Below are 13,288 nucleotides of genomic sequence, written 5' to 3'. Positions count from 1 at the left end.
TGCTAGTAAATTTTCCCTTGTCTTTTTTAATGTTTGCTTCTTATAGTTAAAAACCATTGTTTTGTAAGCAAAGTCCTATTGAACTTCCTTTTATCATAGTATCTTTATAAGTACACACTTTCAATCCCAAGGTACTGTTACGTGGTTAGCTAAAAAGCCAAAAGTACAAATGAAGAAGGTTTGATTTTGGGAACCAATAAAATCATGTAATTATGGGAAGAGGAAAAGGGTATAAGAAGAAGGGTTTATACAGCTATATGTAAGTTAGAAAATGTATAGGAGAGAGCATGGCATACAATACTTCCACAAAATGAAATAATTCTAATATAATAAAAGCCCAATATGCAAATCAACCAAACAGCAGAGCAACCAGTGGAATGACCAGTTGCTCTGACAAGCACTGACCACCAGAGGGAAGATGCTCAATGCGGGAGTTTCCCCCAGCCCATAGGCCCCAGGTCAGCCAAGGCAGGTGCCAGGGAGGCCCCCCCCCCCCAATCATTCCACCCGTTGCCCTGCAGAGGGAGGTGACTGGTGATGGCAACAGGGGCGGGGCTGGCAAGTGGGTGGCACCAGGCTGGCCAAGGCAGGTGCCAGTGGGGCCCCCTTGATCACTCCATCAGTCTCCCTGCAGATCAGCCTGATCACCAGCCAGATCTAGGGACCCCACCCATGCAGGAAGTTTGTCCATTTGGCCTCTAGTCTATATATATATATAAAAGCCTAAATGACCAAACAACCAGAATGACCAGCTGACTAGTCACTATGACATGCACTGACCACCGGGAGCAGACGTTCCATGCAGGAGCTGCCCCTGGTAGTCAGTGTGCTCCCACAGACAACTTCCCTCAGCCCTCTCCCCTGCTGGCTGGTCCCCCAGATCAGCCCCAATTGGGGGCCAGGTAGCTAACCTCCCATATCCCCTCCCCCTGGCCAGCCAACCTCCTGCGGCCCCTCTCCCCACAGCTGGCCAACCTGCCACGCCCCCTCTTCCTGGTTGGCCACCCCTCTCCCCCCCCACCCGCCTTGATAGGCCTTGATTGCCAGCCAGGCTAGGGACCCCACCTATGTATCAATTTGTGCACTGGGCCTCTAGTATGCAGATAAATAAGGGAAAAATTACCTCATATGTTGTAGTAAGATTCTGCAGAATTTGAACTTGCCTTGTGGTTCTAGGAAGAGCTGATAAAACCTGGCCACTGGGGAAAAATGAAACAGAATTTTGATGTTAAATAAAAAGTAAAAATGAAATAAATTATACTTTTAGGGGCTTTGAGATAATTACAAAAAGGAAACAAACTTTAAATGTTAGAAGAAAAGAGGGTCTTGCTACAGACTATGTGGTGCTAAAAAGAGAAGATATACTCACTCATTCTTTTTGCTCCTATGCAATTGCAAAATCAACAGCTCTCTTAAATGGCAGTCAGTTTGCAGAGTGCTTACTCTTTTCCATGTGTGTGTGTGTGTGTGTGTGTGTGTATGTGTGTGGGTTAATTTCAAAAATTAAATTTTTGGTGCATAGGGAATATTTATGCCAACACTAGCTTATTCTATATAATAAAAGGCTAATATGCAAATTGTCCCCGTGGGAATTTTTTTTAAAAAATATATTTTATTGGTTTTTTTTTTTACAGAGAGGAAGGGAGAGAGATAGAGAGCTAGAAACGTCGATGAGAGAGAAACATAGATCAGCTGTCTCTTGCACAACCCCCACCGGGGATGTGCCCGCAACCAAGGTACATGCTCTTGACCGGAATCGAACCCAGGACCTTTCAGTCCACAGACAGACGCTGTACCACTGAGCCAAACCGGTTTCAGCAGGGAATTTGACCAGGAGTTAAAGTGCTTGCTATGATGTATGCTGACCACCAGGGGGCAGAGTGGAACATGGTGGGTGACCAGCAACAACGGTGGGGCACTCCACCAGGTGATTCTCATCATGAGAGAAGTTTGGGAAACACTGCCAGTGTAGATGAAACCCTACCCTTTGAAGTGTATTTCTCCACCTTGCCTTAGGACAATTTGTGTTAATAAAAAGCAAGGGGTCCTGAGACAATGAGAACTTAGTTTCTTTAGCTAGGCTCCTCTGATCTCCAATGTCTTTCAAAATTATCTTTTATCTCTGGATTCTTACTTAAGTTGCACACAGCCTTTTTCCAGATTGCTGAACTCTTCTTAATGCCAGAACAAGAACCTCGGCACAACCCCACTCCCACCCCTTCACAGCCAAGATAGCAAAATTATTTTGAAAAAATGCATCTGGAGGAAATGGCAGGTATAAGTACCACTCTTAAAGACCTAAAGATATAGTGATAGTGGTTCCCATCAAATTCACTTTCAATTCACCAATTTGGATCCCACAAAAACCAAATGGATTCTAGGGGATGACAATGAATAATAAAACTCAACTAAGTAGGAATATCAGTTGTAGTGACTGTACTCAATGTGGTATCTTTGCTGAGCAGGGCCCCAGGTGTATAGTATTTAGCTGTTGAACTGGATATCCCTTTCAGAAAAAAAAAAAAAAAGCATCAGAACAGTTCACACTGGGACAGACACCAATATATATTTACAGTCTTGCTTCAAACTTAGATTAACTTTCCCACTAGATGTAATAATACAATCAAAGAGAACTAGCCTTTATGTTTATATCAGTGTACTATATCAGTGTCATCATGTGAATCATGGATCAGATCAGATGAGCAAGAAGTGGCAAGTGCATTGGAGGTCTTAGTAACACACATGTATTTTCAAGAGTGGGCAAAAAATACCATAGAGATTCAGGGTCTGCCACACTAGAAACATTATAGGGTCTAGTGGTCTGGGATAGATGGGAAATCCCTTTCAAAATAATGAATAGACTCTTCTTCAAAGATGAAATACAGATGATATACATGTAAAAATGCTCAATGCCACTAATCAGAGAGGTGCAAATTAAAATGACAATGAGGTATCACCTCACACCGACCAGAAGGCTATCTTCAATAAATCAACAAACAACTGCTATTGAGGATGTGGAGAAAAGGGAACTCTAGTGCATTGCTGGTGGGAATTCAGACTGTGCAGCTACTATGGAAAACAATATGGAGTTTCCTGAAAAAAAAAAAAAAATGTAACTGCTATTTGATCCAGTGATCCCACTTCTGGGAATATATACTAAGAATCCCAAAATACAAACCAGAAAGAGTATATGCACCTCTATACTTATAGCAGCATTATTTACAATAGCTAAGATCTGGAAACAGCCTAATGTCCATCAGTAGATAAGTGGAAAAAAGAGTTATGATACATTTATGCAATGGAATACTATGTGGCTGTAAAAAGGATCTCTTACTCTTGAGACAGCATGAAAGGACCTGGAGAGGATTATACTAAGTGAAATAATCCAGTCAGAGAAAGACAAGTATCCTCATGACCTCACTTACATGTGGAATCTAAATCAACAATATAAACTGATGAACAAAATACTAGGTTCAGCGGCATGTATACATGGGACAGACTGACAGATCTCAGAGGGAAGGGTGGTAGATGGGATGGTAAGAGATTAATTGAATAACATATCCATATATACAGACAAGAGCATGGGGAAAGCCTAATGTGGGGTAGGGGAGGATGAATGGGGACAAAGATGGGGATAGGGGATACCTGTAATAATATAAATAAAAAAAATAACAGATGATTAATTGCATCTCAACCTCCCATGCTAAAGAAGGGAGCACAATTCTTGGTAGGTCTCTTGGGTTTTGAATATAGCTCACTTGGAAATACTGCTTCAAAACATATATTGGATGACAAAAAAATTTACCATTTTGTGAGAGGCCCAGAATGGAAAGGTTCAGACTGTAGTGCAAGACCCCTCATACCACATGGGCATTTGTGGTGGGAAAATATGCCACTTGAAGGTTTTGGTATCTCCTAATAGAAAACTCACAATATAGGCACTTAGAGCAGTGGTCGGCAAATTGCAGCTCATGAACCACATGTGCTCTTTGGCCCCTTGAGTGTGGCTCTTCCACAAAATACCACGGCTTGGGAGAGTCTATTTTGAAGAAGTGGCATTAGAAGAAGTTTAAGTTAAAAAAAAAAATTGGCTCTCAAAAGGAATTTCAATCATTTTACTGTTGATATTTGGTTCTGTTGACTAATGAGTTTGCCGACCACTGACCTAGAGCAAAGTGATAATATCTACTGTGGAGAATTATATATTTAATTAAAAAATAATTCCTGGAAGCTATTGGGCCATAATATAGACAGAATGCTAACCATGGGACAACAAGTGGTTATGGGGCCAGTCTCACCCACCATGAGCTGGGCTTTGTCATATTTACTGTGGTAGGTAGTCTAATGTTCATGCCCTATTTCCCAGAATAATTGAATTTATTACCTTACATGACAAAAGTGACTTTGCAAAGGTGTCTAAGGTAAGGATTTTAAAATGGCAAGATTATGTTGGATTACCAATGGTTTCACAAAGATCCTTAAAAGTGGAAAAGTTAGACAGAAGGAGATTTGATCTATGAAGAGGTCAAAGTGAACCTTCAATCTGCATCATTCCTCGAGGAGACCAGGCAACCACATGGTGACAAAGTGACTACATCACTTGCCTTTCATTATGGGTCTAGGTTTGCCTCTTCTGCCTTCAAAGCCTCAGTCAGCATCACCATATAAAGGCTTATACAATGTATGATCCATGGACACAGCATCCCACATAATATTTTATCAGGTCAAGAGATCCACTTTTCAAAATATTGTGCACATTTCCATGGGATCCACTGTGCATATCACATATCACACCACTCAGAAACTACTAGCTTGATACAGCATTTAGAATAGGTTATTGAAGAATCAGCTGAGGTGCTAGCTTGGAAAGGGGCAACATCCTCTAGAATACAGTATATACTTTAAATAAATAACATATAATTCTGTGTCTCCACTAGATAGAATACATGGTTCCAGGAATCAAGTTGGATTTACTATCATTCCGAGTTGACCCATGTAGGGAAATTTTACTTTGAATTTACAAATATGGGTTCTGTAAGTTTAAAAGTCCTGGTATCCAGAGGAAAAATCTTTCCACAAGACATATAGAGTTCTATTAAACTGAAAGCTCTTGCTGCTACACAATATTTCTGTCTCAATGTGCCAAGAGATGATCAGAAAGGAGAGGAGTTATCTTGCTGGAAGGGGCAATTGACCTTGGTCATCAGGAGGATATCGAGGGTTGTGTTCACACAGTGAAGGTGGCAGGCAAGAATATAATTGGCTATCAGATAATAAACTTAGACATTCTGTGATATTCCCTTATCTAATTTCTTCATATGTTGACAAATGCAGCAGACATGGACCAAAAGGGCCTGGTGATTGGTGCCTCAAACCCTTGAAAGCTGCAGGCTTGTGTTATCTCACCAGGCAGGCCACCTAGACCAGGATAGGTACTGACAATGACAGAATAGATGGTAGAAAAGGGGAATGATGAATAAGTCTCTCAAGACTTGCTATTGCTGTAGGGACTGTAGTTAATTCCACTGTTTCTTTCAGGAAAAGAGACCAACCAGAATACAAAAATGTATTTTATGAAGCAGATTGTTTTGAGTAGCACAAGATGTGATTATATAGTAGATGCCATGTGTGCTGCCCTGATTGAGTAACTGGGAAGTATAGGTGCTAGTTCTTCTTTGAATGTTTAGTAAAATTTACTTGTGGAGCCATCTGGTCCAGGACTTTTGTTTGTTGGCACTTTTCTGATTACTGCTTCAATTTCACTAGTTGTAATCTGTCTATCAGATTCTCTGATTATTCTTGACTCGGTCTGGAAGATTGTACCGGTACTTGTCAGTATTTTAGATATACTCTTTATTGTGTTTGACCTTTGAAAGCGAGTGAATATGGAGACTTCTTTGTTGTTGTTGCCTTTCTCCTAGGCATATGGTATTTATGCCTTTAAAACCTTTTTTGTCTTCATTTCAGGGCATTTCACTGATGAGATTTATCTCAATACAACTACAAATCTGCCACTAAGTGATTGCCTGAATACAAAACATTATTAGGAAAATGATTAGGACAAGAAAACAATAACAAAGAACCACTTTAGAAAAAGCCACATCATTAGCTATTCCAAGAAGAAATTATATCCTTGCCGCAGAGATAATTCATCAGTCACCATGAATGAAATTAGATTTCTCTTTTTGCTTCAGTAATTGGCCATTCCTGAAAAAACAGCATGCAGAATTATTTGGTTCAAAAAAAATTTTTTTTTCTCCCAGAAAGAAGAGTTAATTTTTTTCTAGTGGAGATATGGGACTGGGAAATCAGATATGCTTCTGCTCACACAACATAGAGACCATCACCATAGACACAAAGTATTAAATATTTTTGATATTATTTGGTTAAAATATAGTCATTGTCTCATTTCTCTCCTTAACACAGGTCTCAGCCAGACTTCAAAGTATATGTTGAAGCAAAAAATAGTAAGAAAAGCCAGGCATGAAGGTGTTTTCTCATTTATTTCTTCATTTCTGTCCATTTTCTTTGTTTGTGGTGACAGTGCTTGTGCTGGGCTGGCACTGAGGCCACTTTTAGATCTGCTATAGGTGAGGACCAGCTGATGGGACCTGCAGTTCCGGCTTCTCTCTACCCTTGCATTCCAGACTGACTGTCTTTTCCACAAACTTGCAAATCTGATATCCCTTCAAATTGGTTCTTTTTATATTTTCTAGATTTTTTAGAGGCAATGGTGTGCAATGAATAGAATGGAAATGAGACTAACGTGGGTTTGAATACAAACTCTACACTTACTGTTTGATTTGTGGCAAATTATATTTTTCTTCCTGAGGCTCAGTTTTCTCCTTGGTAAAATGTCAACAGAGATTCCTAAAGTGTAGGATTGCAGGCATCTAAAGAGGTCACACTTCTAAGTGCCTAGACTAGAGCAATGAACGGGACAACCCTGGTGCTAAATAACCACGCATTTCCTCTTCCCCTCTCTGTCAGTGATAGTGTCACTGTCTACAATACCAGCTTGGATATGTTGTATCAGTTTTCCTCCTTCCCTCTCCATTACCCTTAATTAAAGCCAATCACCAATTTATGGGATATTAGAACTGGGAAGGACTTTAGAAATCATAGTCATCTGAGTTATTGATCAAACATGGAGACATATAAATCACTGATTTTTTTTTTTTTAAGTAATTTGACTCCTGTGTAACTTCAATAACAGCAATTATTTGGTGATGAGATTTGTTCTTGACAATTGACAATCACATTGAACAAAAAAGAATAAAAAACATAACTTCAGGCTTACCAGTAAACCTCCATTATCTTAAATGCTTTTCATAATGCAGAACATTTTTTTCTGGTATAATTTTCTCTGTCCCTTCTCTCTTTGCCAATTACTAACATGGGGAGAGAAATCTGTCCCAGGAGAAATTGGAGAAGAAAAGAATCATAGAAGCAAAACAAAGAAAAAAATAATTCCAAAGTAAACATTATCAATAAAGAATCCTGAATATTAGCTAGTGAATAAATTACAATGTTACACATAGGCATGAACTACAAACTACTTTCACCTCATATCATATATGCCAGAGCATGTGTTCATTTGTGTTCTTCTAAGTGATTTATAGTAGAAACCCTAAAGAAATCACTGTACTAAGCAAAATAAAGAATTAGACATGTACATGTGACTGTTCTTATGACACAGCTATTTTTCCTTTTATATTCCATGCTTGAATACTTGTGCACAGCCTAACCACCTATTTGATACTTTGGCTTTGTTCTCCCTTCTATGTTTCACATACAAGAAGAAAATAAATTTTATATAGTTAATATATTTTACATGTGTTAGGGTGTAAATAATTACTTTTTATAAAAGTTTATTTTTTGTTAATCTCCATAGACACTGAATATACATATAATCCAGAGTTCTCCTGATAATAAAACTGGAAGCAGAGAAGAAAAAAGACAAGCCCTAGATCTAGTGAGATCCTTTTCTTGAAATTTAATATCTGTGAGGGCGACATGGAAAGTTTCAGAAAGAGCTGACCTTCAAACTTTAACAATTGCTCCCCATTCCAGTGCACTTACCACATTCTATGGGGAATGCAAGTGAAAAAATGGCCAATCACCCTTTAAGATTCCATTAGGTTACCTTTGAAATGCGAAGACATGCTGTTCACAAAAGAGGAGAGTGGCTATCAGGACTCCAAAGCTATAAAACTTCATCCCGACAGTTCTTTGCAAAAAAACAAATTTCTCTGAAGAAAAGGGCACTGATAACTGGTTACATAAGAGCCTTCTTTACACACTGGTTAAACTATAATGCTGTTTCCTCCCATTTCTGTAATCAATCAATTTAGCTGGCATTTCTACTCTCAAAAAGGAAGTATAATGAGAGTTGTTGTTCTTAGTTGAGACTATCTAGAAAATATTTAACTTCTCAGGGAAGATGAGGCCAAGAATAAATGGGTAGTAATGTAGCAGAAACATAGGAACATGTTGGGCTTATTGGAGAGCCATAGCCTTAGAGTACTGACTAATGGATCATAAGCCAGGCAGAAGGAGGTCTCCAATGGAGTACTAAAAAGGTCTTCCCTTGCCTCTGCCTTTTCAACATTTTTAACTTAGATAAGGCATAGAAGGTGAGTTTCTCAAATTTGTGGCTAATAAAAAAATGAAGAGAGATTATATGGAGGAATACAGAAACTTTATTCAGAAAGATTTTTGGTGTTCATATGAAATGATGGGCTCAGCCCTGAGAGGATACGGATACTACATTGTGGGAAGCTCTTTGGAGCAGCTACTAAATCAGATTGCTTTGAATCATGTTTATTTAGGGAAGACCATCTTATCTAACAGTCATTATCTAAATTAAGGTACATGTAGTACAATCCCTGAACTTTCCTCCCTTTTTCATAATGCAAATACTTTACTTAAAACTTGATTACCAAAGAATCCACTTCAAAGATGACTATCTCAAATAGGCAAATATATCTCACCTGATACAGAATTATGTAAAGACCTAGGCCACCTACTGAGTCTCCCTTGTTCTAGAAATCTTGGTTGATTTCAATAACTGACTATTTGGGCTACTTGTTTTCTTTCTTTTAATCACACTCTTATATTTTAAATTTACCAAGAAAGAGTGGGCCTGAGAATTCTGGTAAAGATGGTGGAATAGATAAGTGCTGTGCTTACCTCCTTCCACATCAAAATTATGACTGAACTAGAGGCCTGGTGCATGAAATTCATGCATGGGTGGGGTCCCTTGGCCTGGTCAGTGATTAGAACCAATCGGTTGTCTCACCCAGTCCTGCACTGGGATAGCCAGTCAGAAGGAAGGATCATGGGAGGTTGGCTGGCTGTGGGAGGTCAGCTGTGGGCATGCACTAACCACCAGGGGGCAGATCCTGCATTAAGCATCTGCCCTGTTGTGGTCAGTGCATGTCACAGCAACCGGCAGATCTTCTAGTCACTTAGGCTGTTATTTATGTAGATTCTAGAACAATTTATAGAATTATAACATGATCTGAAGAATAGCTGGACAGAAGTACTATAACTTAAAGATATAAAGAAAAAGCCATGTTGAAACTGGTAGGAGGGATGGAGAGGCAATATGGGCTGTCCCTGCACCCACTTGTGGTGTTTGAGAATCAGGAGTGATATATCATCTGCACAGGTCTCCCTTCAGGAGGAAGGGGTCCAGCCTCACACAGGCTCCTCAACCCAGGCTTCCACCAGGGCATCAAAAGGAAGCTGGCTATGAAAATCTGTGGAGATTCCATCCATCTGAGTGAGAAGGAATTTGGCTGGAAACCCAGGTGTTCTTTTAAAAAGCCCGTGTGCAGGTTTACTGGCTCACAGGCCTTGCACTGGGAACAGTGGCTTTTGGGTTGGGGAGGAGGGAAGAGTGCCAGAGATATGCAGGATGCAGGGAGAAACTGGGTTGTATGAATTCAGGGCAAGTTTGGAGGGCCAGCTGCCATTGTCCCTCCTTCCGCAAACCTCACAAGTGATACCACCTGTATTGAGCTCTCCTTCCACATGACAAAAATCTGCATCTGCATTAGTCTGGTGAATACCACTTGCCTCTTCTGGACCACTCCCTGAGATCTTATTCATCCAAGTTGTTCACTTTCAGGGAAAACCAGCTGGCCCCCACCCATGCACTAGGCCTCTATCTATACTAATAAAAGGGTAATATGCTAATTAGACTGGGAAACCTTCCAGGACACCTCTGGACATTCTTTTGGACAAAGCCATGGTGGTGGGGCTGATTTAGAGGTGGTTAGAGGCCAAGAGGGAAGGGCAGTTGTAGGTGATCAGGCTGGTGGTGGGGGGTTTGGGGTGAGCAGACCAGCAGGGGGGCAGTTGGGGGTGAGCAGGTCGTCAGGCAGAGTGGTTAGGGGACGACCAGTCAGGCAGCCAGGAGAGCGTTTAGGAGCCAGCAGTCTTGGATTGTGAGAGGGATGTCTGACTACTGGTTTAGGCCTGATCCCTGTAAACTGGCAGTCGGACATCCTCGAGGGGTCCCACATTGGAGAGGGTACAGGCTGGGCTGAGGGATACCCCACCTCCTGTGCATGAATTTTGTGCCCTGGGCCACTAGTCTATAATAAAGGAAGCAAGAATGGGATAAAGACAGTCTCTTCAATAATTGGTGTTGGGAATATTGGATAGATAGATGCAAAACAAAGAAACTAGACCACCTTATTATAACATATACAAGAATTAACTCAAAATGTATTAAAAACTACCTCTGAGGGCTGTTGTGAGAATTCAGTGAGATAACATTTGAAAGTGACAAAACAGGTGCTCAGGGTCCCATTTACCAGTACATTAAAAAGATAATCCTGGGAGGGAGCTTATGGGCGACATATTCTGTGCCTGGAACCTTATCCAGCTCACGATGCCTGTGGAGACAGCTGGACCTCTTTCTCTGCTGCTCCCAGAGAGGTAGATGATGGATCAGTGCCCCAGAAGCCTGGAGATGTATCTGATTGAATTATGCCACCTGGAACTCAAATAATTTGTACATTTGTTCTCCAGCCAACTTGGAGTGTTAGGTGGCAAAAACAATATGGCAAGTGTTTCTTCAAGAGCCTTTCATCAGACTGCCTGAGAAGATAACCTCCCCTCTGAAGAGTTCTCTGCTTTGCCTTCCTCTCAAATGGAGGGGCTCAAGGATAAGGGCCAATGCCATTGCCATCTCGGCTGGCCTGACTTGGACATGCAGTGCAGGCTTATTGTTAGATAGGCACTGAGAGACGCAATTCATTGAATGGCATTTTATTATGAGTTTAGGTGCAGCTCAATTTACAAGTTTTCCTTTAAAAACCATTCAGCAGCCAGGTCCCGAGCAGCAGCAGCCAGGCCCGGAGCAGCAGCAGCCAGGCCCGGAGCAGCCAGACCAGGAATGTTGTGGGGTCGAACCCTGGGTTCAAAATGAAAGGAAAGAAGGAGCAATGCAGCCAATTCGGGTACCAGAGTGTTAGGTCCGTCATCACAATGGACTCAGAGAAGCTCCTGTGTCCCTTCACCCAAAAGGACTGAGAGTTGCCCAGACGACAGCAAAGTGGGAGAAGAAAACAGAAGGCTACGCAAAGGACTGAGGTGCCAACATGAAATCATCTGAAGAAATTAAAGACTGAAGTGGAAGCTACTTCTTTAATCATGTTCCTGCTCATGCTAGCATCTGTTAGCTTCCAGTCTTCTGCAAAGTCTTGTGCAGCAAATCCAAGGACTCTGAGTAAATCTACACCAATAACAAAAGAGACTCATTTAGTAGCTAAAAATAATAATATGTCCATAATTCTGATTTCTCATTTTGTTGTTTTTCATTGGGATTGTTGTTATTATTTAATAGCCAGAGTTTTGCTCTTGACATTCAAGTTTGGAAAATAACATGCATGTGGTTTAGTTAAAAAAACAACAACAACCATTCAGCCATTAAAGCTGCATAATCTTGAGAGGCTCCGAAGACACATAATTACACATGTTTTCCCTTCCAAACATAATCTCTCATGGTTATTCATGAAGAGTGAAGCAGTGTTGTAATTTGCACAAAGGTCTGGCATATCTGGCCCCCTCATGTTTTCCTCTATGAGAAAGATGATGATATCTGAGAAGCCACTGAGGAGGGGAATTTGAAGCCCCTGTCCCAGGTTCTGATTCCCTTGCTTTTGCTTCTAAGATGGAGCCTGAGACTTGGGGCATGAAGTGGATTTCTTGGCACCCAGGCAGGCAAATGTGTGTTGACTAGATAATTATATTGTGAAGAAAGCAAGGTTTGTCTTCGGAAACTTCCATCCCTTCATTTCCCTTTTGTAAATCACCACTCCCTTTTATTAGTCTCTTCACTTTTAAAGATGCTCCGCCCAGGCCTGCTCCTTGAAGAGCACTCCAGGCCTTAGGCCACTGTTCTCAAATTTGACTGCATATTAGAGTCATTTGGGGATCCTAAATATCCAGCTGCCCTGGTGGAACATCAGATCAATTATAACAGAATCAAGAGGGAGGAGTATAGGCATCAGCATTTTTTAAAGCTCTGAGATGATTCCAATGTGCAGCCAGTATCTAGAACAGCTGGTCAGGACCAGTGGTTCTCTAAGGGTGGTCTGTGAGTCACAGAATTGCTTAGGGTGTTTGTGGAAATTCTTGAGCACACCAGACCTATAGACATTCTCAAAAGGGAATCAGGAGATTTTGTATTTTAACAAGTTTCCCAGTGATTCCTAAGCACCCTAACATCTGAGAATCACTCAAACCTTTCACTAGTTCACCTGTTTCTCATATGACACTTCTCACTCCCCATCAGTCATACTAGTGTTTCAGTTCCTCAAATATAAAAAAAAAATTCTTCCATCCTCTGGAGCTTTGAATATTAGAGTTGTTCAGTTGGAAAACACTATCCTCTTTCTGTCTTTGCCATTAGGAATTTGGCAAAGATAACAATGATCAAGCTGCACTCCCAGAAAATCATTGCAAAGTGCATGTGTTGGGGCAGAAAAGAGTAGACACTAGAGGGCCATAAACCCCAACCTCTGGAACAATTTGGTTTACTAAGTTTCTTAGTTGTCACTGGAAGTCATAGAGAGATTGCTCCAGAGACTGTGGGAGTAAAAGCCACTAGTTTTGATGTAGGTAGTGGAAGAATAGGAAGGAAGACTTATTATTACTATTAAGTAATAATAAGGCATCAGGTCAGATGCATTAAAGTGGCTTTCCTAGGTATCCAGCAAGAGAAAGTTGTGCTAAGAAACATCTTAATTGTACCCAGCAGGACCAGGAAGAT

General features: G+C 40.8%; 1 protein-coding gene across 1 annotated transcript in view; it reads right to left on the bottom strand.

The window, feature by feature from the left end:
* The window catches only part of CPB2 (carboxypeptidase B2), a 43,453-nt gene extending 35,136 nt beyond the window's left edge, over positions 1-8,317 (bottom strand). The window contains exons 1-2 of the mRNA XM_036458984.2: positions 8,147-8,317; positions 1,124-1,199 (exon numbers count right to left, since the gene is read on the bottom strand). Of these exons, the coding sequence (XP_036314877.1) occupies positions 1,124-1,199; positions 8,147-8,220 (150 nt within the window). The 5' untranslated portion in view covers positions 8,221-8,317. The remainder of the gene's footprint in view (positions 1-1,123; positions 1,200-8,146) is intronic.
* Between the last annotated feature and the right edge of the window lie 4,971 nt (positions 8,318-13,288).

The sequence above is a fragment of the Pipistrellus kuhlii genome, unplaced genomic scaffold, assembly GCF_014108245.1.
Source record: "Pipistrellus kuhlii isolate mPipKuh1 unplaced genomic scaffold, mPipKuh1.p scaffold_m20_p_3, whole genome shotgun sequence".
Taxonomy (NCBI): Eukaryota; Metazoa; Chordata; class Mammalia; order Chiroptera; family Vespertilionidae; genus Pipistrellus; species Pipistrellus kuhlii.
This window is presented reverse-complemented; position numbering and strand designations above follow the sequence as displayed.